Source organism: Mustela nivalis (assembly GCF_964662115.1).
Source record: "Mustela nivalis genome assembly, chromosome: 8".
NCBI classification, from domain to species: domain Eukaryota; kingdom Metazoa; phylum Chordata; class Mammalia; order Carnivora; family Mustelidae; genus Mustela; species Mustela nivalis.
In genome coordinates, this window is record NC_139027.1 from 130,248,565 (window position 1) to 130,276,012 (window position 27,448).

The 27,448-nt window shown below is 49.7% G+C and overlaps 3 protein-coding genes across 4 annotated transcripts in view; 2 read left to right on the top strand and 1 right to left on the bottom strand.

Moving 5' to 3' along the window:
* Nucleotides 1-21,317, bottom strand: part of WFDC3 (WAP four-disulfide core domain 3) — a gene marked incomplete at its 5' end in the record, with an annotated part of 33,181 nt that extends 11,864 nt beyond the window's left edge. Inside the window, 4 exons of the mRNA XM_082743029.1 lie at nt 426-938; nt 1,387-1,450; nt 21,078-21,121; nt 21,284-21,317. Coding sequence (XP_082599155.1) covers nt 426-938; nt 1,387-1,450; nt 21,078-21,121; nt 21,284-21,317 — 655 coding nt within the window. The remainder of the gene's footprint in view (nt 1-425; nt 939-1,386; nt 1,451-21,077; nt 21,122-21,283) is intronic.
* DNTTIP1 (deoxynucleotidyltransferase terminal interacting protein 1) lies at nt 682-21,602 on the top strand. Its single transcript, XM_082744723.1, has 13 exons — nt 682-867; nt 1,447-1,517; nt 2,177-2,273; nt 6,597-6,695; nt 13,015-13,083; nt 13,345-13,401; nt 13,658-13,716; nt 14,596-14,641; nt 16,764-16,822; nt 16,925-16,985; nt 19,466-19,537; nt 21,072-21,127; nt 21,237-21,602. Exons 1-13 carry the CDS (start codon nt 763-765, stop codon nt 21,373-21,375), a joined length of 990 nt encoding a protein of 329 aa, XP_082600849.1. The 5' UTR covers nt 682-762; the 3' UTR covers nt 21,376-21,602.
* A 792-nt stretch (nt 21,603-22,394) lies between these two features.
* Nucleotides 22,395-26,032, top strand: UBE2C (ubiquitin conjugating enzyme E2 C). 2 transcript variants are annotated; one of them, XM_082744726.1, is made up of 6 exons: nt 22,395-22,617; nt 23,175-23,202; nt 23,937-24,023; nt 24,962-25,166; nt 25,262-25,321; nt 25,783-26,032. In XM_082744726.1, exons 1-6 carry the CDS (start codon nt 22,517-22,519, stop codon nt 25,839-25,841), a joined length of 540 nt encoding a protein of 179 aa, XP_082600852.1. In that variant the 5' UTR covers nt 22,395-22,516; the 3' UTR covers nt 25,842-26,032. The 2 variants fall into 2 exon arrangements, with proteins under 2 accessions (XP_082600852.1, XP_082600851.1); XM_082744725.1 differs by lacking the exon at nt 22,395-22,617 and adding an exon at nt 22,710-22,811.
* The last annotated feature ends 1,416 nt before the right edge of the window (nt 26,033-27,448 follow it).

Sequence of the window (27,448 nt, forward strand, 5' to 3'; positions counted from 1 at the left end):
GCAGGCAGCGCAATTCCATAGTCAGTGTTCTTAATCACCATATCATCCTGGATTTGAAGTCAGATCCTTTTACATGAAAAACTCGTACTTTTTACTACCCCATATTGTGACCTGGTAAAAATAACTTTCTCTACTACCCATAAATCGATCCTGTTCTATTCACGAACATCTCACCTCTATGCCAGAGCTAAGGGGAGCTCTGAGGAACTCCACAGCTGTTAAACCCCTGCGTCCTCTGCCCATCCCAGAATCACCAGTCTGGAAAGAGCAGCCCAGCTCCCTAGGGCTTGGGGAGTCCACCCAGCCTTCATTATGATGCTTTCAGATAAAATAGGCAGCCCCTGGGGCCTAGCCCCAGAAGGACCCTGTGGGCCAGACACCCTCTTGGGGTTGGGTTTTGGGTCCCCGCATTAGACCGACTCTACGGCTTTCAAAGACTGAACTGCAGGCGCCGCTGTGCTCGCTGCCTCCTCCTGCCCCGCACTTCACCAGCCTGCGCCGGGAGGAAAGATCCCCCGGTCCAAACACCCACAGTCTGCACCCGAGGCGCGGCCCCGCCCTAGCAAAGCCCCGGCCAACCGCGCTCACGGAGCCGTTAGGAGTCCGGGACCCCAGCGAGACGCGCCTTGCGGTTCCCATGGAAACCCAGCAGCTCGCCGCGGCGCGCTTCCGGGTCGGCGCGCGGCGCGTTCCAATGACGTCACGGGGCCACTTTCCGGCCGGTGGCAGAGTCGGACTGAAGTTGTGGGGGCTGCGGGAGCCATGGGGGCCACTGGCGACGCCGAGCAGCCGCGGGGACCCGGCGGGGCAGAGCGGGGCGGCCCCGAGCTGGGCGACGCGGGCGCAGCGGGGCAGCTGGTTCTCACGGTGAGGACACCCCCGGGGAGGCCGGGGCTGGGCCTGGGCTCGGGGCGGCTGGGCCTCGGGCTCCCGGGACCCTAGCCCGCGGGCGAGAGAACGCGGCGGCTGGTGCTGCCCAGGGGGTTGGCGTTTTCGCAGTCCGACGACCTGGATTCAAATTTTGGTGCCGCCCTCCTAGCTAGGTGACGTGAGCCAGTCCTGTCAACCTCTGAGCTCCAGTTTCCTCTTCTGTAAAATGGAGATGATTAGTGCCGCTTCATAAAGTTGTTTACGGGGTTGGGGTGTAAATGCGAAGAAAGCGCCCAGCACACCGGCTGCCCCAGAGTAGTCCCTCGGTAAACACTCGTTCCCTTCCTCCTGCCGTCCCAGAAAAGGTGGGTTTGGGACTTTGGAGGCAGGAAACTTTTCCTGAGTTCCTCCACCCCGCAGGGCCTTTCTGCCGCCGCCCTGCCTCCTGTCCCAGGGTGGAAGAAGCGCTGAAATTCCCTGAGAAACAGGGCTGTCTAAGTTTAATTTCATACTCACCTTCCACCTCTACTCCAGTGTCACGGGCCTTAGTGACATCTGTTCCCTTGGTCCCCGCAGAATCCTTGGAATATAATGATAAAGCACCGGCAGGTGCAGCGAAGGGGCCGCCGCTCACAGATGACAACAAGGTAAGGCTGGTCCTGGGTATTCACCTCCCAGCACCCTTGGGGTCCCCACTGCACAGAACTGGAAAGAGCTCATCAGCCGTTAGAAAGAACACTGGACTAGGAAAGCGGAGACTCAGCTTCTATAACTCTGTGTTGATCTTGGTTGAATCATTGCCCCGTCTGAATTCAGGTACAAAATGGGGAATCATGGATTCAGCAGTGCCTGAGATCCCTAACATTCAGTCGGCTCTGTGGTCGAGGGCTGTAAAAAGGCAGAATAGCAAACAGTAGGATTTGGGTTTTTTTTTTGTTGTTGTTGTTATGCAAACAGTAATATTTATGTTGGGGAAGGGAGAGAGCACAAGGTGGACCTTGGGATGCTGATTATATTCTTGCCAGGTCGTGATTAAGTGGATGTTCTCTACAACTACTCATTGAAGTGTATACTTTGTATCTCATAAAACGCTTTAAAAAATAAAACTCCTTTCATAGGGTTATTATGGAAATGGAATAAAAAACCATGTCCGTGTAGTTTGCACAGAACCTGGGCATGTAGCTTGTTTTCAGGTGAAGCTATCTATTATTGCTGTTAAAGGAGCCTGTGTCAGTAATTGGCTGGGCAGACTAAGAAAGATATGTCTGGGACATAACCCCTGACTGTGTCTCCCTCCTGAATGCAGTTTTACAGATCCTGCCATCTCCATGGACCTCCTCCGAGCTGTCCTGCAGCCTAGCATCAATGAGGAGATCCAGACTGTCTTCAACAAGTACATGAAGGTGAGAGGGACAAAGAGGCATGGGCAAGCCTTTCCTGCATCACATTCCCCTGGGTCTCTCTGCTACACACAGATGTGCAAAGTCTTCCAGTTCTGAACCCCTGAGAACTTTTACTCCTTTCTTTGGGGGTAACTTGAATACCTCTTCTGCCAAGCTGTTTTGAGGATAAATTAATCTAAGTGTAATCTGCTCAGCACCATGCTTCAAACAAGTGTTTTTGATTGTTTGTTTGTTTGTTTGTTTTTAAAGATTGTATTCATTTATTTGACAGAGAGATCACAAGTAGGCAGAGAGGCAGGCAGAGAGAGAGGGGCTCCCTGCAGGCTCCCTGCAGAACAGAGAGCCCCATGCGGGACTCAATCCCAGGACCCTGGGATCGTGACCTGAGCTGAAAGCAGAGGCTTTACCCACTGAGCCACCCAGGCGCCCCCAAACAAGTGTTTTTATTATTTGTGTAACTATCAACATTATTATTATTTAAAATGCCTTTCTAAACCTCTAAGTAAACTTCTGCATGACTCTGATGGTCCCATAGATGCTTCAAGCGGCATATTCAGAACTGACCTTTTTCTTCCTAAACCTCTTCTTGTGTTTATTCATTCAAGAAGTATTCACTGAGCTTCCACCGTAATAGCAGCCACAGTTCAAGGCACTGATGATGTAGCAGAGAACAAAATGAACAGTGTCCCTGCTCTCTTTAAACAATATGTACTATATTAGGGAACGCCAGAGAGAAGGGGGAGAGAGTGACCAGTGGGAAACAGTAAGGCTGTTTCATAGACTGTGCCCAGGAAGGCCACATGTGAGCAGAGACCTGAATAAGGGAAGGGAAAAACAAGACACACCAGGGAAAAGCAGTCCAGGCAGAGGGAACAAGGGCAAATGCCCTAAGGCAGCGGTATGCTTGGCGCATTCAAAGCAACAAAGTCTCCAGTGTGGCTAGAGCCAGCTGAGCCAGGAGGAGGGTAATAGGAGAGGTAATCAGAGGGGAAAGAGGGGCCCAGTTCATGGAGAACCTTTGAGGCCATGGTAAGGATGTTGGGGTTTACTCTGAGTAAAATAGAGGCTCTTGGAGAGTTTTGCGCAGAGTATTTGATGTGAACATTTTTAAAGGGTCACCCTGACTGATGTGCAGAGAATCACCTACAGGAGGAGGCTTGAGATGATGATGGCTTGAGTGTTAGCAGTAAAGGTGTTGGAAAGATGAGATTCCACGTGTGTTTTAGAGGTAACAACAAGCTTTGCTGATGATTCAGGTGTGCGGGTAAAAGAACAAGAGAACTGAACGCATCCGTTATCTGCCCTGGGCAGCTATAAACACAGCATTGCCACTGGCTTGATAGGAGGAAGACAGGAACGAGCAGGGGGCATCAGGAGCTCATTCTGGGACATGTGATGTTTGAATGGGACTACCGTTCATTTAGAAACCGGAAACCAAGGACTCTGTCTTTCCTTCATCTCCCCTGTCCAGCCACAGTCCTGTCCATTCCACTTCACAGTCTTCGTGCCCTTCTTCTTCCTCACCTCCGCCTTGGTTCAGGCCTTCATTTTCTCTTACCCAGGCCCCTCCTGTGACCCCTACTGCTGCTCTTCTTCCCCACTTTCATCCCACCCTCCCTGCAGATGCCAGTGACCTCAAAGGTGTAAATCTAAGGCTGTCACTACCCTATTTAAAATCCCACAGCAGGGACGCCTGGGTGGCTCAGTGGGTTAAAGCCTCTGCCTTCGGCTCAGGTCATGATCCCAGGGCCCTGGGATCAAGCCCCACATTGGACTCTCTGCTCAGTGGGGAGCCTGCTCCCTCTCCCCTCTCTGCCTGCCTCTCTGCCTACTTGTGATCTCTCTCTCTGTCAAAAAATAAATAAAACCTTTCAAAATAAAATAAAATAAAATCCCACAGCGGTCTCCTGGGTGGCTCATTCAGTTAGGTGTCTGACTTCAGCTCAGATCCCGATCTCGGGGTCCAGGGATCAAGCCCTGTGTTGGGCTCTCTGCTCAGTGGGGAGTCTGCTCTTCCCTCTGCCCTTCCCACCGCTCCTGCATGCAGCACTCCCTCTCTCACTCAAATAAGTGAATAAAGTCTATTCTTGAGTCTCTCACTCAAATAAGTGAATAAAGAAAGAAAGGAAGGAAAACATATTCTTTCCTCAAGAAAATTTCTCTCTAGGGGCGCCTGGGTAGCTCAGTGGGTTAAGCCTCTGCCTTCAGCTCGGGTCATGGTCCCAGGGTCCTGGGATCGAGTCCCACATCGGGCTCTCTGCTCAGCAGGGAGTCTGCTTCCCCCTCTGTCTCTCTCTGCCTACCTCTTTGTGTACTTGTGATCTCTGTCTGTCAAATAAATAAATAAAATCTTAAAAAAAAAAAAAAGAAAAGAAATACAATTTTGTATTTATCCCAGCAGCGTTTTTGAATGCCTTATGCAGGACCAGATTTCATTCTTAGGTCGAGAGTCCACTTACGGTCACCCCTGTATATTCATCACACTGCCCACTTCTCAGGCTGGTTGTAAAGAATCCAGATTGTTTCAGCTAGCTTTCACTTAGCCAGTAATCAACACTGAACACCAGTATTCATCTCCAGTTCTTAGGGATTTTTTTTTTAAGATTTTATTGATTTATTTGAGAGAGAGATCATGAGAGGGAGGAGGGGCAGAGGGAGAAGGAGAAGCAGACTCCCCACTGAGCAGGGAGCCCCACAAAGGACTCCATCCCAGGAACCTGAGATCATGACCTGAGCTAAGGCAGACGCTTAACCAACTGAGCCATTCAGGCACCCTAAGGTTTTGTTTTAAAGTGAAACTCATCTGACTATTCATTTTAACTTTGCCTGAAGAATTTTCCTCTTCCCCTCATCAGACTTCTAATCCACCTTCTTGTACTTCTCCTTAGCTGAGCATTAACAATATCAGGCATTCAGCCTTGTCAAATATAAAATGAAAGAACATTCCCTTGGGGAGTGCCTGGCCGGCTTACTCAGTACAGCATGCAACTCTTTTTTCTTTTCCTTCCTTTTGTTTTTGGGGTTTTTTTGTTTTTGTTTTTGTTTTTTAGATTCATTTATTTATTTGAGAGAGAGAGAGAAAATGCAAGTGGGAGAGGGGTAGAGGGAAGGAGAGAAGTAGACTCCTCACAGAGGGGGAACCCGATGTGGGACTCGATCTCACAACCTGAGATCATGACCTGAGCTGAAATCAAGCTGGCACTTAACCAGCTAAGCTACCCGGAGCGTGCAACTCTTAATCGGTGTCATGAGTTTAAGCCCCAGGTTGGGCGGGAGGGGGCGCCATGGAGCCTACTCAAAATTTAAAGAAAAGAAAGGAAGAGAGAGAGAGAGAGGAAGGAAAGAAGGAAGGAGGAGAGGAGATAAGAAAAGAAAGTACATCCCCATAGTTGTCTCCACAGTATATAGGTACCAGAATTTTTCTGTATGACATTGTCTTCTGGAGACACAACTTAGATTCTTAATGAATGTGTTCTAGTGCCTCCATTTGGAGACCTCCCATCACCTGTCCCTCAGTGTTCTCAGGCTCTGACTCTCCCTCTTCCACAATGAAAGAAACTTCTGCCTTCCCCTTCCCTAGCTGATTGGGACTGCGGGTGTCCTGGGGCCCTAGTCAGGTCTTATGCCACCCATTCCACACCTTTCTTTCGGCTTGGGCAAGGTCAGAATTCAGTGAGGACCTTCTACTCTCAGGATCTTTTCTGGCCTGCCCTGGGATGTTCACTGTGGGCACTGGCATTCTTTTTTCCTTCTACAGAAATAATGCATGTAGGGGCGCCTGGGTGGCTCAGTGGTTTGGGCTGCTGCCTTTGGCTCGGGTCATGATCTCAGGGTCCTGGGATCGAGCCCCGCATCGGGCTCCCTGCTCCGCAGGAAGCCTGCTTCCCTCTCTCTCTCTCTCTGCCTGCCTCTCTGCCTACTTGTGATCTCCGTCTTTCAAATAAATAAATAAAATTTTAAAAAAAAGAAAAGAAAAGAAATAATGCATGTATGTTATAAAAATTGAGATACTATAGATAAGCAAAAAAAAAATCATCCATAATGTCACTGTTACTTTAATATATATACTTGCAGGTTTTTTGTCTTTCTGTATTTGCTTTTTGATGTTTTTTTAATAAGATTTTATTTATTTATTTGACAAAGAGCAAAGGACCTCCATGACTGTGATCCTCCTTAAGACAGGATAGAGTGGGAAGTGACCTACTCTCTATCTGTCTGATCTGAAAGCCACGTTCGTAATCTTCTCTCTTATATTCTGTTTCCTTTAAGTTATTGCAGATTAACAGGTCTTCTGACCTTGTCCTCTGCTGTACTTCTCCCTAGTTCTTCCAGAAGGCAGCACTGAATGTCAGAGACAACGTCGGGGAAGAGGTGGACGCAGAGCAGCTGATCCAGGAGGCCTGTCGGAGCTGCCTGGAGCAGGTGAGACCCAAGGGGACAAGAGATGCAGAGACGTAGGCCCAGGCTTCGTCCTCAGGGCTCTACTAAGAAGTGTGATCGCTTCATTCATGGTACTTGGGGGGATACCTGATAAGCCACGAGCCTCCAGAGAGGGCCTGGAGCTGCTGCTGACAGAAAGAAGGGAAGTGGCTCCTCTGTACCTAGTACGGGACCAGTGCTTTCACGTGTACTAGTTTGACGCCCCAGAAGACGAATTGTAATCCCTAGTTTCCAGATGAAGAAACTGTGGCTCTGAACAAGCAAGAGTTAGGATATCTGAGCACTTTCTCACCTCTGTGAGTGGTGACATCACTCTGCAAGTAGTCACAGCCCCTTTTATTACCGTGGGGCCTGTCACCCTTTCTGCTTTCCTACCTCTCGGGGGGTGCTCGGGAGGCATGACATCAAGTCTAAAAATGCCTGTGTTCCCAAAATAGGAGTGAACCTGTTTGCATGTGTCAGCTGTTCTTATTAATAGGAATTGTCAGCATCACCCGCTTCTGTGCTTAACTGTGAAACCACTGGCTGTCAGAGATGGAAATTTCTACACACTCAGAGCCGCAGAGACGGGTTTGAACTTAGTCCTAGGAGAGTGATTCTCCGGAGATGAGAGAGTCATGTCTCCCAGGAGGTGGGCTGGCCAGCTGCTCAGGCACAGCCTCAGAAAAGAGCAAGACCGGGGCCTGAGCCTCAGCTTTTGAAAGGGCAGAACTCTATCCTTTAGTGCTTTGAGAGGGCAGAGAAAGCTGATCTGCTTCCCATGGTTTATACTTAAGTCTGCCAGACTCCTAGGAGGCCAATTCATTACTTCAGTCTGGGACTGGAGTATGTTACGATCAGTTGTAATATCTGCTCATAATCCAACATGGAAGTTTGAATATTCTTCTAAGTTTGAACTGAATCAAGTTTAAACTGATAAACCTTCAGTCTCGGTTGCATCCCAGAATGCTTTCCCGAGTTTATTTACCTCTCCAGCTCATATATATCATGCGCCGTTTCTGTGCCAGGCCCCAGCTGTGCTATGAAAAATGGACACAGGCCTTACCGCAGCTCCCTGACGTTACTCCAGTTATCATTCAGTAGATTTGGAATTACAAACTGTTCTGAGTGCTGTGAGCACAGGAGGCAATGAAGAGAGTACACTAGAAGGTGTGGAACCTGGAGGTAAAAGGAAGCGGAGTACATCCAAGGGACAGAAAGAAGCCAGGGCTGCTGGTTTTCAGAGGGTGGAGAGAATGATACTTGTTGAAGTTGGAAAAGTAGCAGAGGCCAAATTATAGGTATGGAGTTCTAAGCAGAAGAGCTACGTACTGAGATTGGCATTTTGAGAGATCACGCACTCTGGCTGCCATAAGGAAGTTGGTTTGGGAATCTGCCCTAGAGAATGGAAGGGAAATGTACGCAACTCTTCAGGAGTCCCCAGAAGGATGAGCTGAAGGTGAATGGGGGGCATGATCTGTGCTCCGTGGATGGTACACCTTTCCTGTCTCCTGAGTCCCCACGTCCACCTCCTGGAGTCCCTTGGCCGGTATCGATCTGACTGGGAAGCTGGAGTGTGGAACACACGGTGTGTGATCAGGGCGCAAGAATTGGAGATCGGGAAGGTAGAAAGCCCAAAGTTCAGCAAGAAACCAATGAATCAAGAAATTTCAAACAAGTCTTTTGACCCTTATTTTCCTCAGTTTTCTTATCCCTAAAATTGGGAGTAAAAATCCCAGCACCAGTGGTTTGCTGTGAGGATTAAATGAGAAAATATTCATACACGACCAGCACCACGTGGGTGCGTGACAACAAAGAACATACTACACGGTAAATACATGGCAGTTCTGTTTGTGGTTATAATACACAGCGGCCTCCTGGCAGAGCCTGGTTTTCAGGTAGCCCAGAAAACTTGAAGTTCTTTGGCGTCGCCTCGTCTGAACTGCACACAGAACTTCTTGTTGCTTGAAAAGATTGTTCATATCGGACGTGAGACAGAGAAGGATTTTTATTTTTTTTTTTTAAAGATTTTATTTATTTATTTGATAGAGAGAGATCACAAGTAGGCAGAGAGGCAGGCAGAGAGAGAGAGAGAGGGAAGCAGGCTCCCTGCCGAACAGAGAGCCCGATGTGGGACTCGATCCCAGGACCCTGAGATCATGACCTGAGCCGAAGGCAGCGGTTTAACCCACTGAGCCACCCAGGCGCCCCCAGAGAAGGATTTTTAGTTTGTTGGTGTTGACTTGATTTGTTTGCACTTCCGACCCCACATCATGCTCCCTAATCTCCTGGGCTGCACCTTTCTGGCTATTTCTCAGGGAGAAGAGGCTGATCTTATCTATATCCTGTTACCTTGCATTTTTTGGTTTGCTCGATTTTGTTTGCATGGTAATTGGTTTTTGTTTGTTCATTTTATTTACGTATTTAATTATTTATTTGCTACACATCCTTTAAGAAAAATGTGGCACGGTAGTTAAGAATGCAGGCTTTCTTTTTATTTGCACTGTCCAGATAGGAGTCCTGGGGTTTTTTTTATTCTTGTTGTTTTTTAAGATTTTATTTATTTGAGAGCATGAGAGGGGGAAGGGTCCGAGGGAGAAACGGACTCCCCGCTGAGCAGGGAGCCAGATGCCAGACGGGATCCCGAAACTCCAGGATGGTGACCTGAGCTGAAGGCAGTCGCTTAACCAGCTTTAGCAGACTAGCTGTGTAACTTGAGGCGAGTTACTTCACCTTACTAAATCTCAGTTTTCTCATCTGCAAAATAGGTGTAGAGGTGCTGCACCATAGGATTGTTGGGAGGATTAGTTGTTGTAATATCTTTAAAGATTTTAGATCAATAGCAAGGACTCAGTAAATGTTCCCTGCTGCTCACCTCTTCCCACCACCCCCTCCTTGACTATCTTCTAGCTGCGCTGGAATCTTTCTGGGTCTCCAGTGCACTGAGCTGAGGGTCTCTGCACTTGCTGTTCTCACTTCCCCGCATGCCCTGTCCTTAACTCTTTATATAGCTGCCTCCTTTTCTTCAGATTTAGCTCAAATATTGCCTCTCAGAGAGGCCTTCCCTGGCCATTTCATCTAAAGTAACACCCCTCCACCACCCCTGCCCCACCCTTCATCCCCCCACCTGGGTGGCTCATCAGTTAAGCATCTGCCTTTAGCTCAGGTCCTGACCCGGTCCTGGGATTAAGTGTGCTCAGCGGGGAATCTGGTTCTCTGCCTCCCTCTGCACCTTTTCCGCCTCCTGCCCCACTCCCACCCCCACCCACCCAGCCCCCCCCCCATGCTTCCTCTCTCTCACTCTCTCTCTCTCTCAAATAAATAAAATCTTTTTAAAAATAAAGTAAGGACATTGTATGTTTATTAAAAAATTTTAAAAAAATAAAAATTAAAAATAAATAAATAAAAATAAAAAAGTAAGGATGCCGGGATGCTCAGTTGGTTAAGTGTCTGCCTTTAGCTCAGGTCATGACCCCAGGGTCCTGGATCCTGGGGTGCAGCCCCTCCTTGGGCTCCTTGCTCAGCAGGGAGCCTGCTTCTCTCCCCTTGCCTGCTGCACCCCTGCTTGTGCGCTCACTCGCTCTGATAAATAAAATATTTTTTTAAAAATAAAGTAGCTCCTCATTCTCACTTTTTTCCCCACCTCCAGTTAATCTCTATCATCTTGTTGATTTCTATCCCTGACCTCAATCGGAAATTATTAATAGTTCATGAATTTATTTTCTGTCTCCTTTATACCCCACCTCTGCTAAAAGCTTTAGCTTTATGAGAGCTGAGGTCTAACTTTGTTCACTACAGTTTGCCCCGCCCTAGAATAGGACTCTTAACATGGGGGACGCTGAGTGTGTGCCGAATGATTGCATGCATCAGTGAAGGAGGAAGCGAAGGAACAAATGGCAAATGAACGAGCAGGGCTCCTGCTCTCCTAAAACCTACAGCTTGGTTAGGCAGAGAGGTATGAATTCCGTTACCGCAAAACATGCACATAATTTCACATGGAGACTTGTGCACTCTTCACTGCAACCTTTGGAGGAGGTTTACGAGTCTAGTATTGGACTTAGCAAACTTGGGACCTCCATGCATAGACACCAGGCAGACTGTTGTATAAATCTGGAGCTCAATGGAGAGGCCACAGCTGAAGAGAAAAAAAATCATAGGGTCAACATGGTGTGTCAACCATACTCAGATTTTTTTTTTTAAGATTTTATTTATTTATTTGACATAGAGAGAGATATCACAAGCAAGCAGAGAGAGGGGGAAGGAGGCTCCCCGCTGAGCAGAGAGCCCGATGCAGGGCTCGATCCCAGGACCCTGTTACCATGACCTGAGCTGAAGGCAGAGGCTTAACCCTCTGAGCTACCCAGGTGCCCCGGAACTCAGATTTTTTTAGAATTACGGTCTCGTCCATGCATAGATGTTAACTGAAGCTGTGAATGTGATAAGAGCAGATAGAATACCAAATGGAAGAAGACAGAATGAACCACACTGAGGAAGATGAGCCAGCAAAGAAGACTAAGAGAGAGTGGCCAGACAAGTAGGAGGAAAACCAGGGAAGTGTGGCCACAGGAGCCAGTAGGAGAGAGTTTCCAGAAGAGGGGAGTGCTCAGGCTCACCGAATGCCACGCACGTTCTCTTGTGAGAGAACACAACTCTTCCCGTAACCTGCAGGGCCCTGCCTGCCTCATTCACGCTCCTCGTTCACGCCTCTCTCCTCTGCCCACTATTTGCCAGGCCATCTTTTCCTTCAAACAAGCCGAGTCTGTTCCCGCTTTGGGGCTTTTGCCCTCCTCCCTGCTGCTGACACCCTTCTCAGCTCTTCTCCTTCTCCTGCCCAGCCCAGAAGGCAGCCTGCTCAGCACAGCCTCCCCTGACCATCTACTTAAACAGCCCTCCCCTCGCTAGTTCTGTCACATCTGCCTGGAGTTTTTTCTCTACACCATTTATCACAATCTGAAATCACCTTGTATATATGTTTGTTTATTTGCTTATTATCCAGATCTCCCGCAGAGTAGAAGCTCTGCAAGAGCAGTGACTTTGCATATGCTGCTTACTACTGCATCCCCAGCACGTCTACACTGGGAGCTCAGTATTTATTAAATGAAAAGCAGCAGCTTGTTGAGGAATATATATTATGTTAATACATTTAGTTAGGAAAATAATATATAGTATATATTTACATAGGAAAAAGTAATAAAGACTTTACACTGAAATATTACCAGTAGGGGCGCCTGGGTGGGTCTGTTCCTTGAGCATCTACCTTTGGCTCAAGTCAGCTTCCTGCTGACTTTTTTGCATTCTGCTTCTCCCTCTCACACTCCCCCTGCTTGTGTTCCCTCTCTCACTATCTCTTTCTCTCTGTCAAATAAATAAATAAAATCTTTAAAAAGAAAAAGGTGGGGCACCTGGGTGGCTCAGTGGGTTAAAGCCTCTGCCTTCAGCTCAGGTCATGATCTCAGGGTCCTGGGATCGAGCCCCACATCGGGCTCTCTGCTCCATAGGGAGCCTGCTTCCAACTCTCTCTCTGCCTGCCTCTCTGCCTACTTGTGATCTCTGTCTGTCAAATAAATAAATAAAATCTTTTTTAAAAAATAAATAAAAAAGAAAAAGAAAAAAGGAAAAGAAGTATTAACAGTAGTCGGTAGATACAGAGATTTCAGGTTTGGCGTGGGGATTTTTTGTATAGTTTCATCTTTAATTTTTCAGCAATGATCATTAATTATAGTTGACCCTTGAACAGAATTAGGCACGGATGATGGGCACCAACTTCCTGCCGTGTAAAATACACAAATACACATACATCCTTCCCTTTTTTTTTTTTTTTTTTAAGTAATCCCTGCACCCAACATGGGGCTCAAACTCATTACCCCAAGATCAAGAGTTGCATGCTCTACCACTGAGCCAGCCAGGCGCCCCCACATATAAACTTTCGATTCCAAAAACTAACAGCTTATGTTGACCAGAACTACCTTACCCATAACATCAACAGTTGATTAACACGTATTTTGTATGTCATATGATTTATAGATTGTATACTTGCAATAAAATAAGCTAGAGAAAAGAAAGTGTTACTAAGAAAACTGTAAGAAAGAGAAAATACATTTGCAGTACTGTACTGTTTTTATGGGAAAAAAACTGTGTAAGTCAGCCTATGCAGGGTCAAGGGTCAACTGAATTTTTTAGAAAGAAGGTAGATATCTATGTATATGCATCTCTCAAGATGCTTTTGTACTGATCATGAAAACACTTCAACCCAATCTGAAGTTTTAACCCAGCTGTTACCCACCACAATAGTGACTGTTAACACTTGGTCTTTTCTTTTCAGGCTAAACTACTGTTTTCCGATGGAGAAAAAGTAATACCCAGATTGACCCATGAGCTTCCAGGGATAAAGGTCAGAATCGCTGGGTCTGGGATGTTGCAGGGGGAGACCGATGAGGCTGGGAGGCAGGTGAACTCTCTGGGCCCAGGGAGCTTCCACATACAACGCACTTGTAGAAAGAGCTCCAAACGGCATCACGCTGGGAGAGCTCAGGAGGCCCAGCCCAGGGAGGGGCCCAATGAAGTAGTCCAGGGCTTTGCTTTCAGCAGCCCCTGAACCTGCCGATCCCAGGCACTGGCTCGCCACTGACCCCTCCTTTCCATTTCCCTCCAGCGCGGCCGACAGACAGAAGAGGAATGTGCCCATCGAGGAAGCCCTGTTCCCAAAAAGGTAACTCATCTCCATGCTTTCTGGCTAGGAAAAAACCCTACGACTCCAGAAAATAGAGGGCTTCCTCCATGCATCATGGGGGCCTTTCTAGCATGAGAAGCAGGACCCCTGGAGACTGTTAACTATCCCTGTTCGCTCTCAAGCATCATTTGGTCTTTTTGGAAAACCATCTCCACCGAGTGACCCTCGGCGTGCCAGTGGCGTGGGGTGGGGCTTCCCACGGGGTCAGGCCTCTGACAGCTGTTCTTTCTGGCAGAGGAAGGGACGGCCTCCTGGACACATGCTGTCAAACGACCGGGCAGCCGCTGGCCTGGTGTGAGTAGGGGCCGACAGTGCCGGGAGGGCAGGGAGGGGGTGGGCCTGGAGGGAGAGAGGCCAGAACTCCTGGCCTGCCAAAATCAGATCCCACTGTTTGAGTCACCGTGGGGAAGGGTTAGTCTGGTTTGTGGGCTGGGGAAAGAAGGCAGCAGGGAGGACATTGTTTTATCCTGCTTTTGCCCCAGAACTGTTCTGCCCAGCTTGATTAAAGACCAGAGCTGTTTTTATTGTGAGTACATACTGAAGGCTCATAACGTGTTATAACTTCTCTAAATATCTTACATACTTTACCTTCTAACCCTTACAGCCACCCACTAATGAAGGTATAGTTAATTTTGTAAATCAGGAAACAGACTCAGAATTTTTGTCCAAGGTCAGCCAATTAATGATGAGCAACATTGTACTACAAAGGTTTTGAAGCAACAGAATCTTTTTTTCAAATAAGACTTTACGTGGAAGTCTGATCGAGAAAGCCACATCAGTCTAGTTCGGAGCAGCGGGGACTGTCTGGAACCACTGGCTTGGGGAGACAGAGCAGTAGAGCAGTGCGGCCACCATACTGTGGCTTGGTCTCCCCACCCCACCCCCAGGCAGCCCCCTGGCTCCCAAACATGGGGGAGGGGCAGTTGCTGCCCTTTTCACAGAGAAGGAAAGGAAGGCTCAGAGAGCTTCCTGGACCTGCCCTCATGGCTAGGTAGTCTCAGAGCCAGTCCTAGAATGCCCTTTTACCTTTGTACCTCCTCAGTGGGTAACCGGGAGGAGAGACCACCAGGACCAAAGTGAGAGTGTGTGAGGAACTCCTACCACCACCAGCAGGCTTTGTTCAGTCCTAGGCCTCACCTCGGAGAATTTACCTTCTTCTTTCCTTCCAATCAGATGGAAGCCAAAATCCTGTGAACCTATTCGCCGAGAAGGCCCCAAGGTATGATTATGTGGGCGTGGCAGTGACCACTATCCCAGGGAGATCCAGTCAAGGTTCTGGACCCACCATGAGGGAAGGGGTGAGAGTGTGAGGGAGGCGCACACGCCATTCCAGAGCCTTCCCACCTATTCCCCAACCTCCACCCTGTACCCACACCCCTCTCTGGCCTCCCGGAAGGATCTTAAACAGGGATTGGAACTAGGGGTGCTTAATATAAGACAGGCCCTGCACTAAATCTTCTGTATGTCATCTCATTTAATCTTTATAACAATCTTCTGAGAAAGATTCTGTAGCCCTTCTGTGGTATAGTGTATTAAGTGTAGTTATCATATATACTTAATACCCTTGAACTTAATGAAGGCTCAGAGACCTGCTCAGAGTCACACAGCTGCTAGATGGTCAAGCGAAGTGTGAAAGCCAAGGTCCATTGCCACCAGAGCCTATGGTCTTAACCATTAGCCTCTCTTGGCTCCAGAACAGTTGTTTGCAAGCTCTTTTAGTAGAATCCTTTCTTCAAATAAAGCCACAAATGGAAGCCTAGTAAGGTAGGCAAAAGCTCCACTGGCCTGGCGGAGGCTCTGTCTAGTAGAAATGTTCCACCTCCTGTGTTACTGGCCCCCTCTGCTCTCACACCAGTGACCATGCCTTTCGTCTTCCACTCTGCTCCCCTCGAGCTAATAATCCTGCATTTCCCTGCTTTTTGTGTTCCTCTCCGGACATCCCTTCTCCCTCTCATGAGTCATTCTTCCTCAGCCGTGAGCCTCGTACGTGGGTATCCCTCAGAGTCGTCTCGCTGGCCCTCTCCTGCACGTCAAGTTCCGTGAGTGCTCTCAAGCATTCACTCTCAGGATCTCAGGGACCAGTGCGAGCCGAGGTCACCATACCTCTTTGTCCCACATGTCTCTTTCTGGTTTAGAATTTACGTCTCCTGCTGTCTGCTGGACCTCCCTGCCTGGAGCTTCTGCAGCATTTCAGACTCAGCCTATCTAAAATTGCAGGCAGAATCTTTCCTCATCGACCTTCTTTGACATTCTCCACTTCAGTTCTCTTTCCCTCTTCCCCTCCTTTCCATCTGTGTCCCCTCGAGGCCGGGCTGATCCCACTCCCCACAGAGATCCCAGTTCCTCTTCCCTCCTTGTCATCCTTCCTGCCGCGTGAGCTCAGACCCTTCTCTTGTTTCTGAAATGCTTTAGTCCAGCAACCCCTAAACCACTCCTTGCCTGTAGTCTTGCCACTTCGAATCCATCAGCCGTGTGTGGGCGAGTGAGCGGTCTTTAAGTCAAATCTGGCTCTCCCTATTTAGAAGCCTCGGTGACTCCACGTGGCCTACAGAATGAATAAAGTGCAAACCCCTAAAAGCAGCAACTCAAGCAGACTCAGGAGGGCCGAAGCCTTTTCCAGCCTGTTGCTGAGAGGCACCACGTCCCTCCCCTAAATGAGGCGGCGAAGGAATCAGCCAGCTCTTACTTCCTCCTGGTTGTTTTCCTTTCCCACCCCAGCTTATTTTTTGTGTCTCCTCTAGCCCCTGTCTCTGAAGCCATTTAGTGAACTGTCCTGTGCCACCTGATCCTCTAGTAAAAACGAAAACAGACTTTCCTTTTCGGAGGAGTGGGGGGGGGAGCACATCCGGGCCTCCAGCCCCTCTCTGCTTCTCCCTCCTACCTCATTTGTTGCCTCTCCCTAATCTGTGCTCTCTCTCCCTTTACTACATAGAACCCCTTGTGGTCTCTCCAGCCTGCCAAGCCCGCTCTCGCTTCCTACCATTCATACTGTACCGCCCTTTCTTCCGCCCCTCGGCCCTTCCAGAATTAACCTGGGAATTAAACTCTGCAAGGGAGCCTTCCTGTTGCCCTCCCCCGTGGCATCCCTCACACCCAGCATCTGTATCCCTGCCTGTCTCATGCTGGTTTAATTATCTGTACATAATGTCTGTGGCCCCCAGAGAGCAGAGACTATCTTACTCATCTCTCTATCCCCAATATCTAGCCCAGTATATTGTCAATACTTGGTTTCTTGATTCAGCTGTTCAGAATAGTGGGCGAGGATGGTGATAGGAGAAGAGCATTTCCATCCTGCCCACCAGGTAGACTTCACCTCACCAGCCTCTCTGTCTTTTGCATAGTGGGACCCAGCCCGGCTGAATGAATCTACCACCTTCGTGTTGGGATCTCGAGCCAACAAGTAAGTTCGAGAGCTTTGGTGCTGAGGGGGCGGGGCAGCTTGGGGGCCTACCCCTAGGACTTCTGAGGCTGGAATCCTTAACACTCCTCTGTCCCTTTTCAGGGCCCTGGGCATGGGGGGCACGAGAGGAAGAATCTACATCAAGCATCCGCACCTCTTTAAGGTAGGCAAGTGCAGGGAGTGAGGTGGGCCACCGCAGTGCATGCTGGGAGCTCTGGACCGCACAGAGATGCTTGGAACAGACACTGATCTGGGAGTCAGGACTTCTGCGCTCTAGTTACCCCTCTGCCCTTAACCTTTACCTTTTGGAATTTACTGAACATTCTGCCCCTCGATAACAGCTACTTTTCTTGTATGCTTATTGCAGACCAGACAGGGCTCAGGCACTGCACTCACATTATCTCTGAGAGCAATTCTTTAAAACGGAGATGGCTATCATTGTTTCACAATACATAAAAAATTAAAAACAGAGGTAAAGAAAGGCTAAGTGACTGGCCCAAAGTTACTTAGCTGGTAAGGGGTAAGTCTAATGTGAGTAGGATTCTAGTCTGGGTCTGTCTTCCCCAAAGCCTGAGCTATTAACCATTACCTTATTCAATTGTATGTAAAATAAAGAGAGTGGAGCACGGGTGGGCGCAGTTCTAACCCTTTTCAGAGAGGTCCCTAGGTCTGTCCTATTTAAGAAAATAATGGGGGGCAGGATAGCAATCACCCCTTAAATGAATGTGTTTTTTCCATCACAAAAGTATCCAAATATATTAGAAAAATAGTAATGCGTGTGTGTTCAAGATGTGTTTTGCACCCATACTTAAGGCTCGGAGTCCCAGAATTACGGCTCTGTCTACTACATTCTGTGCAAGTTCAGGTTCTTTGAAGGGTGTACCTGCTACTGCTTTTTCAATCTTATATCCTGAGAGCCTCAGCACCTAGACAGTGTGGCCTACCTGCTACTTCATTTTCCTTTCAGCATCTTCACTCCTGCTGTTCCCTCTGATGACCTTCCTCCCCTCCGGGCTTAGATCTCTGCCTGACTCTTCTGTAGATCCACTTCTTCCAAAACCCTCTTGGCATCATCCCCCAAGTGTATGTGCTCCGGCATCTCCTTGGAACTCCAGTAGCACGATGGTTAGAAGTGTAGCTTCAGCCCTGTTTCCACTACTTGGTAGCCGTGTGACCTTGGTCAAGCAACTTCACATTTCTTTTTCTTTTTTTAATTCAGTTTAGTTACCATATGGTGTATTACTAGTTTCAGAGGTAGAATTTAGTGATTAATCAGTTGCATGGAACACCCAATTCTCTTTCCATCAAGTGCCCTCCTTAATGCCCGTCACCCTCCCCTCCAGCAACACTGTTTCCTAGAGTTAAGAGCCTCTTAAGGTTTGCCTTCCTCTCTGTTCTGTTCTTATTTTATTTTTCCTTCCCATTTCTGAGCCTGTTTTGTTATCTACAAAAATAGAAAGATACAATCCAACCTTGTAGGCTTGGTAGAATAGGGGGAGAGTGCAGGAAAGCTCCCAGCGCACTGCTGACGCTTGGCAAGGCTCCGTAAATGTTCGTGATTACCGGCACACATTCCCAATTCTTCGATCTACCGTAGATCTGGGAACTGCCAACCCGCATTCATTACCAGTGGGGACCATCTCTCACTGTAATCTTTCCAGCCTAAGAAGTGGAAGGAAGGGGGCACGTGGGTGGTTCAGTTGGTTAAATAACTGCCTTGGCCTCCAGTGATGATCCTGGAGTCCCAGGATCGAGTCCCACATCCAGCTCCCTGCTCAGCAGGGAGTCTGCTTCTCCTTCTGACCTCTCCCCTCTCACACTTTCTCTCATTCTCTCTCTCTCTCTCTCTCTCTCTCTTCCTGTGTGTCAGATACTGTCTTTACCACTTTTTTTTAATGCATTTTTTTAAAGCGTTATTATTTATTTATTTGACAGAGATCACAAATAGAGCAGCAGGCAGAGAGAGAGGGAGGAGCAGGCTCCCCGCTGAGCAGAGAGCCCGATTAGGGACTCAATTCCAGGACCCTGGGATCATGACCCCAGCCGAAGGCAGAGGCTGTAACCCACTGAGCCACCCAGCTGCTCCTCTCTTTACCACTTTTTATGCACGATCTCATTTATCCTTGACAAGCTCCTGAGTATTAATACTGTTGGTTTCACAGATGAAGAAACTGAGTCTCAAGGAAATTGCTGCCCAGGTTGACACCATCTACTAAGAGGCAGGGACCAGAATATAAACCTAATTCCAAAATGAACTTCTTACCCACAGTGCTGTTCTGCCTCCCCCAGAGCATGACCTGTCCTGAGTTTTGTTTCAGAAAATGTGGTTACCATAACATTTCACACATGTGGCAAACTACCTCAGGTCATTTTTTGAAAAAGAATAGAATTCTGGAATAATAGTCACCGGTCTGACCAGTTGACAGAGTGCTGTGCTTTGAGAATGGAAGGAGTAGGAAACTTGCTAAATCTCTGGGATTTGGGTCCTGTCCCCTGGCCTCCTGGGCTCAGCTCCGCTCGCTGGGAAGAGCTTGGCGAGCCCTCTGCATTCACCGGGCTGGGACAAGGTCTTGCTGAGAGTTGCTCTGGGACCAAATGAGGATCCTCCCACTAGTCTAACACCTGCGACTTCATCCCTTCCAGTATGCAGCCGACCCCCAGGACAAGCACTGGCTGGCTGAGCAGCATCACATGAGGGCAACAGGGGGGAAGATGGTAAGCACTGTTCACACATGCCCTGTCAGAGACCCACCCAGCCCAGCAGCCATGGGTCCCGCTGTTGCTGGCAGCTTCCTTCCATGTCTGAGACTCCCCAAGTCTGATGAATGTGGAAAGGGAGACTTGTCAGGGTGGGGAGGGCCCTTCCCACTGAAGACTGGCCTTACTCCGTGGATTCCTTTCCCACTCACCACTCCCTCACTCCCTCCAACATCATCCCTATATTCAGATTCTCTTAGCTGTGTATAAGAGTGGCAGGTGCCTGACACACGGAACGCTATTTTTCCCTCCTGTGACAATTGACAGATGCTTCTCAGGGATCACCACCTCTGCCATTAAACACAGCTGTAGGCTCTTCCCCCAAGACAGTGCTCCAGGGAGCACCTGCTGTCTGCAGGAGTTAGCACATGTGGTGAAACCCATTTGCCACGCCTAGCACTCCCTTCCAGAATCACCTCTGCTTAAAAAGTTCTTAGCTCATCAAGCAACGATCTTGGGAAAACCATGGTTGCAGGTGTTCTCAAACTAGCAGGGCTTTGTCCGTCATATGCGGTGTCACCACTGAGGACTCAGTCCTACCATGGGACTGCTCCTGTTAGAATTCAGGGGCCTTGCAGACAGTGTGCCATCTCCTTCCTGGCAAGGAAACTATCTTCTCTTTTACTACTGGGCTGATTCCTATACCCCATTTCAGAAGATTTCAGGGAGCTTACCACTGATGGATAAAATGCAACATATGTAAATAAGAAATAGATGGGTAAAAGGAAAGACAGGATCTAATGTTAAGCCATGAGCAAAAGTAGCTTTAAAGGGGGTGGGCTTTTTTAATAGCTGACTTGGGAAACCAGCACACTTCTGTGCATTTTTGCAAATTTAACTCTAGGCCTTCTCAAGGACATCTCATTGGTTACAGAGTTCACAGTGCTCATAAGATGACAGATGACTCCAGGGACACACAGTCCTGACCCTAAGACTAGAAAGAACTGTCTCCTATGGGAGATTTTCCCATGTGATGAATAACAGCCTCTGTGTGGTAAGCACACAAGAGGGCTCCCTACCCCTGCAGCCATGGCACTGTGCCATAGCCATGCTGCCGGCCGCTGGTAGGAGACAGCCGCACAGCTTCTCACGTTTGCCCTTTTGCCACGAAGTTCAAAACCAAATCATCTCACTTCCATACCTAACACACAGCTTCCTCCTCCTGATTCCCTGTTTTCCATGTGTGTTTTGCTAGCGCTTTTGCCATTTCATGTTAAGCCACCTCAGAGTCTTTTTTTTTTTTCTTTTTTTTAAGAGGTGGGGGAGGCTGTAAGGAAGTCACCCATCCCAGCTCCCTTACCCATCAAGTTTCTATTGGAGTGAAAGGTTGTCTCAGGGAGCTATTCTCCAGTCTTTCCCTACTCACTACCCCCTCAACTGTAAATAAGGCCCCTCTGCCTTCCAGCCCTTATATTAATCACATGTTTAATAAAGTGATATTGAGTTGAAATGAATCAGAGGCAATGATCACCCTTCTTTGCTCTTGCCCTAGGCTTACCTCCTCATCGAGGAGGACATCCGGGACCTCGCGGCCAGTGATGACTACAGGTGAAACCGGTCATGGGTACCCTGCCCCACCCCCTGCAGTAGCCCCTTGGCATGCGCTTGGGCCTCCACCCTCCCTTGCTTTAACTCTCCTCCTCAATGTCTCTTCCAGAGGATGCCTGGACCTGAAGCTGGAGGAGTTGAAATCCTTTGTGCTACCCTCCTGGATGGTTGAGAAGATGCGGAAGTACATGGAGACACTACGGACAGAGAACGAGCATCGTGCTGCTGAAGCACCTCCACAGACCTGACCGAAGCCAGGTCCCGTGGCTACTCTTGGCAGCCCTCTTCCAAGACCCTGTCACCCACACGGCTGAGGCCACTGCTGGGACTGCTCCTGGATGGAACTCAGCGGCATTAAGCTGTGCCTGGGCTAGTCTGTAGTGACTCACTACAGAGCACACCCACACTGGCACGTGGTTCTATATTTCTAAAGTTATTGGGTTAAGAAGCAATTAAACAGTTTGTAATAAACAGACAGTGAGCTAGCTGTGCGGTCTGTTGTAGGGCTGACAAATGCCAAGCAATCTAGAAGTGGGTGTAGGAAAAAAGGAGCAGGTACCCCTCCTCCATCGCAGGTAGTAAGGTCCCACTGACCGGTGCAGATCTGCTTTAGGAGACAAAGCGGGGAACACTGTGTACCCTGCAAACCTTCCCTGTTTCTTATTTCTTCATGCTCTAAGGTGTGGAAGTGGCAGAATGTGTTGGCTGGCACTGTGGGGGTTGATGACAGACCAGAAGAAAAATGCGGAGAGGCTTTTATTACGCCCGTTTTACTCGCCCGTGTTTGAGGTCACAAAGCAAACCGTTGGAGAGGCTGAGTAGGAGCCTGTTTGTTTCCAGCAGTGTCGTGCTTTGGCCCTCCAGTGAATTTTCAGACACAGGTCCCAGGAGGTGTGCGGGACATTTTAAACTAGTGGAGGGGCAGGGGTTTCCGGGATGAGGGAAGGGTACTGATGTCATCAGACCCGAGCCCTCCCTTCCCCGTGGAGCAGGGATACCGGGGCGCAGCCGGGAGTTCCCTCCTGTAGCCAGGCCTGGAACCCGAAAGGGTTCATCCCACGTGGACTTTCTCTTGGCCCTTTAATGGTCGGCGTTTTCCAAAGGCCAGCAATCCGCTGCAGATTCGTTAGTTAATGACAGCCTCTTCTGCCAATCGCCCTTCAGAAGCCTGTTCCCGCCGCCCAATGCTGGTGCGCTGGGGGGTGGGTGCAGCAGTTGCGCGGTGACAGCGCACTCCGGCGCGCCCTATTGGCTGGATCAAACGCAAGCGAGCCGCTGATTGGCCGGTGCTGCTGGAGGGTTACAATTCAAACGCGGGCGGGCGGACCCCGGGCCCTGCAGTTGCAGTCGTGCTCTCCGAGTTCCTGTCTCCCTCCTCGCGCCGCCCGGATGGCCTCCCAGAACCGCGACCCAGCTGCCGCCAGCGTCGCCGCCGCCCGCAAAGGAGCCGAGCCCAGCGGGGGCGCCGCCCGTGGACCCGTGGGCAAGAGGTAAGGAGTGTGGAGTGCCGGGCCGGGCACGGCCTGGGCCTCGGCGTCTGGAGCTCGGACTTCCGGGCCCCCACCTCCTCCTGGGGTGGGTAGATGTGCGGGGACGGGAGGGCACGCAGGGAGCTCGGGTTGCCCTTAGAGGGCCCCCGGAAGGAGGACAAAAGGGGGAGGCACGCTGCCATGATCCTCCGCGGGTGAGTCAAGATGAAAGTGTGCCTGGGACCCTCGGTGGTCCGGCGAGGTGGGGGCGAGTGGAGACGGAAGTGGGGAGAAACTGGGATCCGGCACCGGGAGAGAGACGTCAGAGAAGCCGAGGGGCTTAAGAACAAGGCAGAACCGTCCTGCTGAGCCTGGTAGCTCACCCAGTTAGGAAGGGTGAGGATTCACTAGGACTCTCCGGTGGAAGTGGGGGGTGAGTGTGCCCCAGCTGAGTCTGGCCTCAGGGCAGGGGGAGCCTCCATGACAGCTCCTCCAGAGTCATTGGGGTGAGGGAAGAAGCGCCCTGGGGAGCCTGGGCCGCCCACACTCCCAGGTAACTCCCAATGCTTATGTTGCAGGCTACAGCAGGAGCTGATGACCCTCATGGTGAGTGACTCCTGCCCAGACCCCCAAGCCAACTGATCCACCCTCCACCTCCCACTCACTTACCAGCACTGGGGACAAAATGATGAGTCCACTTCCCTGTCTTCTGGGAAGAAGTTAATCGATCCCACCTGCACCTTTCTTTCCAGGCGTGTCTACTCCAGGTCCCACCCAGTCCCACCCAGCCCCACCATCAGCATGAAATTCTCTCTAAAATACAGTTCCCTGAAGCCATGCAAGGCCTTCTGTCTAAGTTGCCTGGCCCTACTTTCCTGCCCTGAGATTTACCCACACCCAACTCTGCCCTTACTATTCCTAGGAAATACACCTGTCATACTTTCAAGTAATTGTCCCTAGATGACCTTGTCTACTTTAACCCTGAATATCCCACTTGTGTCCTGATAATTGTATCTCTCCCTAGTCCGTGAGTCGTCTTTAGGCTTTGTATGTAACCAGCACTAACCAGCATGTCGAACTGAATTTTCCCAGCATCCAACAAGATTGGGGAGTACAGAGCTGCCTTCTGTTGCTCTGCATAACCCTTCCCTCTTTAACACACCCAGTAGTCCTCCCCAAAGGGCAGGTTCCGCCCCAAGAATTGAATCACTTCCTCAAAAAAAGCCTATAGATTTGATCCAAATTTTGGATCAAGATTTAATGAGCTTAAGGGGGAGGATTTCACCCACTGACCCCCAAAAGCGTACTCTGCAGCCCAGCAGATGTTGTTTCTTCCCCAGATGTCCGGTGACAAAGGAATTTCTGCCTTCCCTGAATCAGACAACCTTTTCAAATGGGTGGGGACCATCCACGGAGCAGCTGGCACAGTAAGTGTAGGGTCGAGGGAGGTGAGTGTGAGTTTGTTGGGTCTGGGGAGAGGTTGGAGATAAAAACCAAGTGCAGGTCAGCTTCAAGCCTGCCAGGACACTTCCTTGTTCTGTCCTTGTGCTCTCAGACTGTGGTCCTCATCTCCCTTTATACAGTAAGAGGTTGGGTTTAAAACAGAGCTTTCCATCTTAGATGCCTGTGGAAGGCCAGACAGAAAAGTGTATGGAGCGTACCTGAGGACATTGGCCAATGGAAAGGCACAGGTCTCAAGATGGCAGCTTCCCATTGCTGCACATCTGGTTTAAGATGAGTCAGAAGGGGAAAAAAAAAAAAAAAGGATGAGTCAGAAGGGGCACTTGGGTGGCTCAGTAGGGTGGCTGCCTTCGGCTTGGGTCATGATCCCAGGGTCCTGGGATCGAGCCCCGCCTCAGGCTCTCTGCTCAGTGGAGAGCCTGCTTCTCCCTCTCCCTCTGCCTGCAGCTCTGCCTACTTACTTGTGCTCTCTCTGTCTCTCTGTCAAATAAATAAATAAAATCTTTAAAAAAAAAAAAAAGTCAAATCCAGGGGCACGTGGCTGGCTTCATCAGTGAATGTGCAACTCTTGATTTCAGGGTTGTACGTTCAAGTCCCATGTTGGGCATAGAGATTACTTAAAAATGAAATCTTTCTAAAAAACAGAATTTCAGGGGTATGCCTTAAATATCCTAATTTTGACGTGTCAGCAGCTCATGTGCCTCACTAAAGCACAGGTAGTCGTCAGGATGCCAGTTGACCAGGGTCACTGAGGTCCCTGCCACTGGAGAGAAAGTACCGAGCCAGTGTAACACTTTTTATCAAGTCCCAGACAAACTCAAAAGCCCTTGAACGGCCCTTACTGGGGCTTGGGTTGGTACGTGAGGCTCAGGCTCACTCCCCAGCTCTGTTTCTCCAATGCCAGGTGTATGAAGACCTGCGGTATAAGCTCTCCTTGGAGTTCCCCAGTGGCTACCCCTACAATGCGCCCACGGTGAAATTCCTCACACCCTGCTACCACCCCAACGTGGACACCCAGGGGAACATCTGCCTGGACATCCTGAAGGACAAGTGGTCAGCCCTGTATGACGTCAGGACCATCCTGCTGTCCATCCAGAGCCTGCTAGGAGGTGACTTCTGAGACCAGCCCCTCCCTGAGCCTGGGAACGCAGCCCCGGCCAGCCTCTTCTCCTACTGACGATTCTCTCTTTCCGTCCACCCACAGAACCAAACATTGATAGTCCTTTGAACACACACGCTGCCGAGCTCTGGAAAAACCCCACAGGTGGGTCCTTCATCCTTCTCGGGCATCGGGTGATCCCTCCCCAACCTTCAAAGACTCCCTCAAACCGAAGGATGCTGGTGACTTGGGATTGTGTCCTGAGGACAGGCTTGGGGTGGGTGTCAGCCAGATAACCCAGTTCTGCCTCTGCCTCGGTGTTTCTGATTTGCCTGTTTGCTGTCAAATCAGAAAACCAACTTTCTACATTAATGTAGGTTGAGGGGCTTTGAAGTAGAAAGCAAACTTTGTGTAAATGACTTGCTCACTAAGCCCCAGTCACTTCCCCCAGCGTCCCTGGGGTCGTGGAACCCATCCAGGAGAGCTGACAGGCAACCAACAGAAGGAGAATCCCCCCCCCCCCGACAGCTCCCCAGACTTGTACCACCTTTGTATCCTTGCCTGCCCCCTTGCCCACCGTAACCCTTGCCCTCACCACTCCCTAAGACCTGCCTGTTCTCTTCCAGCCTTTAAGAAGTACCTACAAGAAACCTACTCAAAGCAGGTCTCCAGCCAAGATCCCTGACTGTCCAGTCTCTCTCCTTGTGTTGTCTTTTTATTTTCTCCTTAGACAGTCTGTCTTTTTCTTCATTTCTATCTAGGACTGTGTATCTTCAGCTGTGGTGTCATTTTTGTTTTGTTTCTGTTTTTTAAATTAAGTCTCTGGTTGAGCCCTTGTGATGAATATATTAAATAAATACATTGGATTTTTTTTTTACAAGTTGCCTTGTTGTTACCCCAGGGATGGGAGCACTCAGGGTTGGTGGAGTAGGATCCCGGCTCTCGCCCTGCTCCTCTCCCCAAGGCCTGGAGGCAGCTGACAGGCTGAGCAGCTGAGCAAGGGGGTGATGAAGATTCCTTCCCTTGTGACCTTAGTCATTTTATGACTGCATCTATCTCCTCTTCTAGAAGACGGTATTACAAAATGCTTTTCCATCTAGTTGTGATGTGCACTGGGAGCAGCAGTGGATATTGGAGCTGTCCCAGCTGAGTTACAGAGGAGGCTGAACCAGACCTTGAAGCGAAAGAGCTATAGCTGTAGAAGGAGTGTGTGTGTGTGTGTGTATATATATATATATATATATATATATATATACACATACATACACACGCGGGCACACAGCAGGGGCTTGGGAGGTAAGGACCAGCCACTGTGCTCTGACAGGGTGTTCTGGTCCTAAGACAGAAGAAAAGCACTCAGGTCCCCCTACACCAGGCCCGGGGTCTGGGAGACCACCAGGGAACACCTCTTCCTGCCAGAGAGCCCAGGACAGCTTGACTCATCCCTTAGCCCAGCCGCCCCTCCATGGATGGCCCCACACTCCCAGGGAGTACATTCACCTCATCACCGATGAGTCCTCCCGGCTGCTGTCCCCACTGGCCCAGGCCCCTGGCCCCAAGGCTCTCTTGACCCTGGCCTGCCATAGACCTCAGCCTTGAGCCCCTGAGAGGAAACTCCTATGCCAACCAGGTGGGGTCCCTGCAGGGGCAGGCAGGGGGAAAAGCAGGCTAGGGTGATGGCCCTGGCCCAGGTCCCATGAGATATCCAGGATGGACCAATAACAACAGCCAGGTGCCCTCCAACACTGCCTGGGTCTTGGCCTCACCCAACCTACCCAGCTTTGCCAGCAGCTGGTTGTGCAGGCCCAGGGGGAGGGGGAGGAGACAGTAGTGGAGGGCATCAGGAAGGTTCTCACCATCCTCCTGCTCCTGCCAGCCCAGGCTTCTTTCCTGCCCTGTTCCCCCATGAGCAGCAGGAGAGGCAGGCAGGTGAGAAGTGGTGTAAAATCCAGATGTGGATGCCCTCGGTCCGGGTCCTCTTCTTACATGGAGCTGTTAGCTCTCCCCTGTGGGTTTGGAGCAGGGCTGCCCAATCCAAGGTCCAGATAAATCTGCCAGGGGGCTACCTCAGATGCAAACTTTGATTCAGTCGGTCTGGGTGGGATCTGAGATCCTGCATTTCTCAAAGTTAAAGGTGTAGAGCAGTGTTCTCAAGGTGTGACCCTCCCATCTTTTACCTGGGACTTGGTAGAAATGCAAAGTCGTGATCCCAACAAGCTCTCCACGACTCTGATGCCCTCCCAACGTTGAAAAGCCCTAGCTAAAGGATGTCTAAGAACAGGGCCCGCCTTA

Excerpts from the sequence above, each read along its gene's own strand:
- DNTTIP1 (XM_082744723.1), top strand. The coding sequence starts at position 763 with ATGGGGGCCACTGGCGACGCCGAGCAGCCGCGGGGACCCGGCGGGGCA. Across the intron at positions 13,084-13,344 it reads ATGAGCTTCCAGGGATAAAG|CGCGGCCGACAGACAGAAGA; the intron begins GTCAGAATCGCT and ends ATTTCCCTCCAG. Across the intron at positions 14,642-16,763 it reads TTCGCCGAGAAGGCCCCAAG|TGGGACCCAGCCCGGCTGAA; the intron begins GTATGATTATGT and ends TCTTTTGCATAG.
- UBE2C (XM_082744726.1), top strand. The coding sequence starts at position 22,517 with ATGGCCTCCCAGAACCGCGACCCAGCTGCCGCCAGCGTCGCCGCCGCC. Across the intron at positions 22,618-23,174 it reads CGTGGACCCGTGGGCAAGAG|GCTACAGCAGGAGCTGATGA; the intron begins GTAAGGAGTGTG and ends CTTATGTTGCAG. Across the intron at positions 25,322-25,782 it reads GCTCTGGAAAAACCCCACAG|CCTTTAAGAAGTACCTACAA; the intron begins GTGGGTCCTTCA and ends GTTCTCTTCCAG.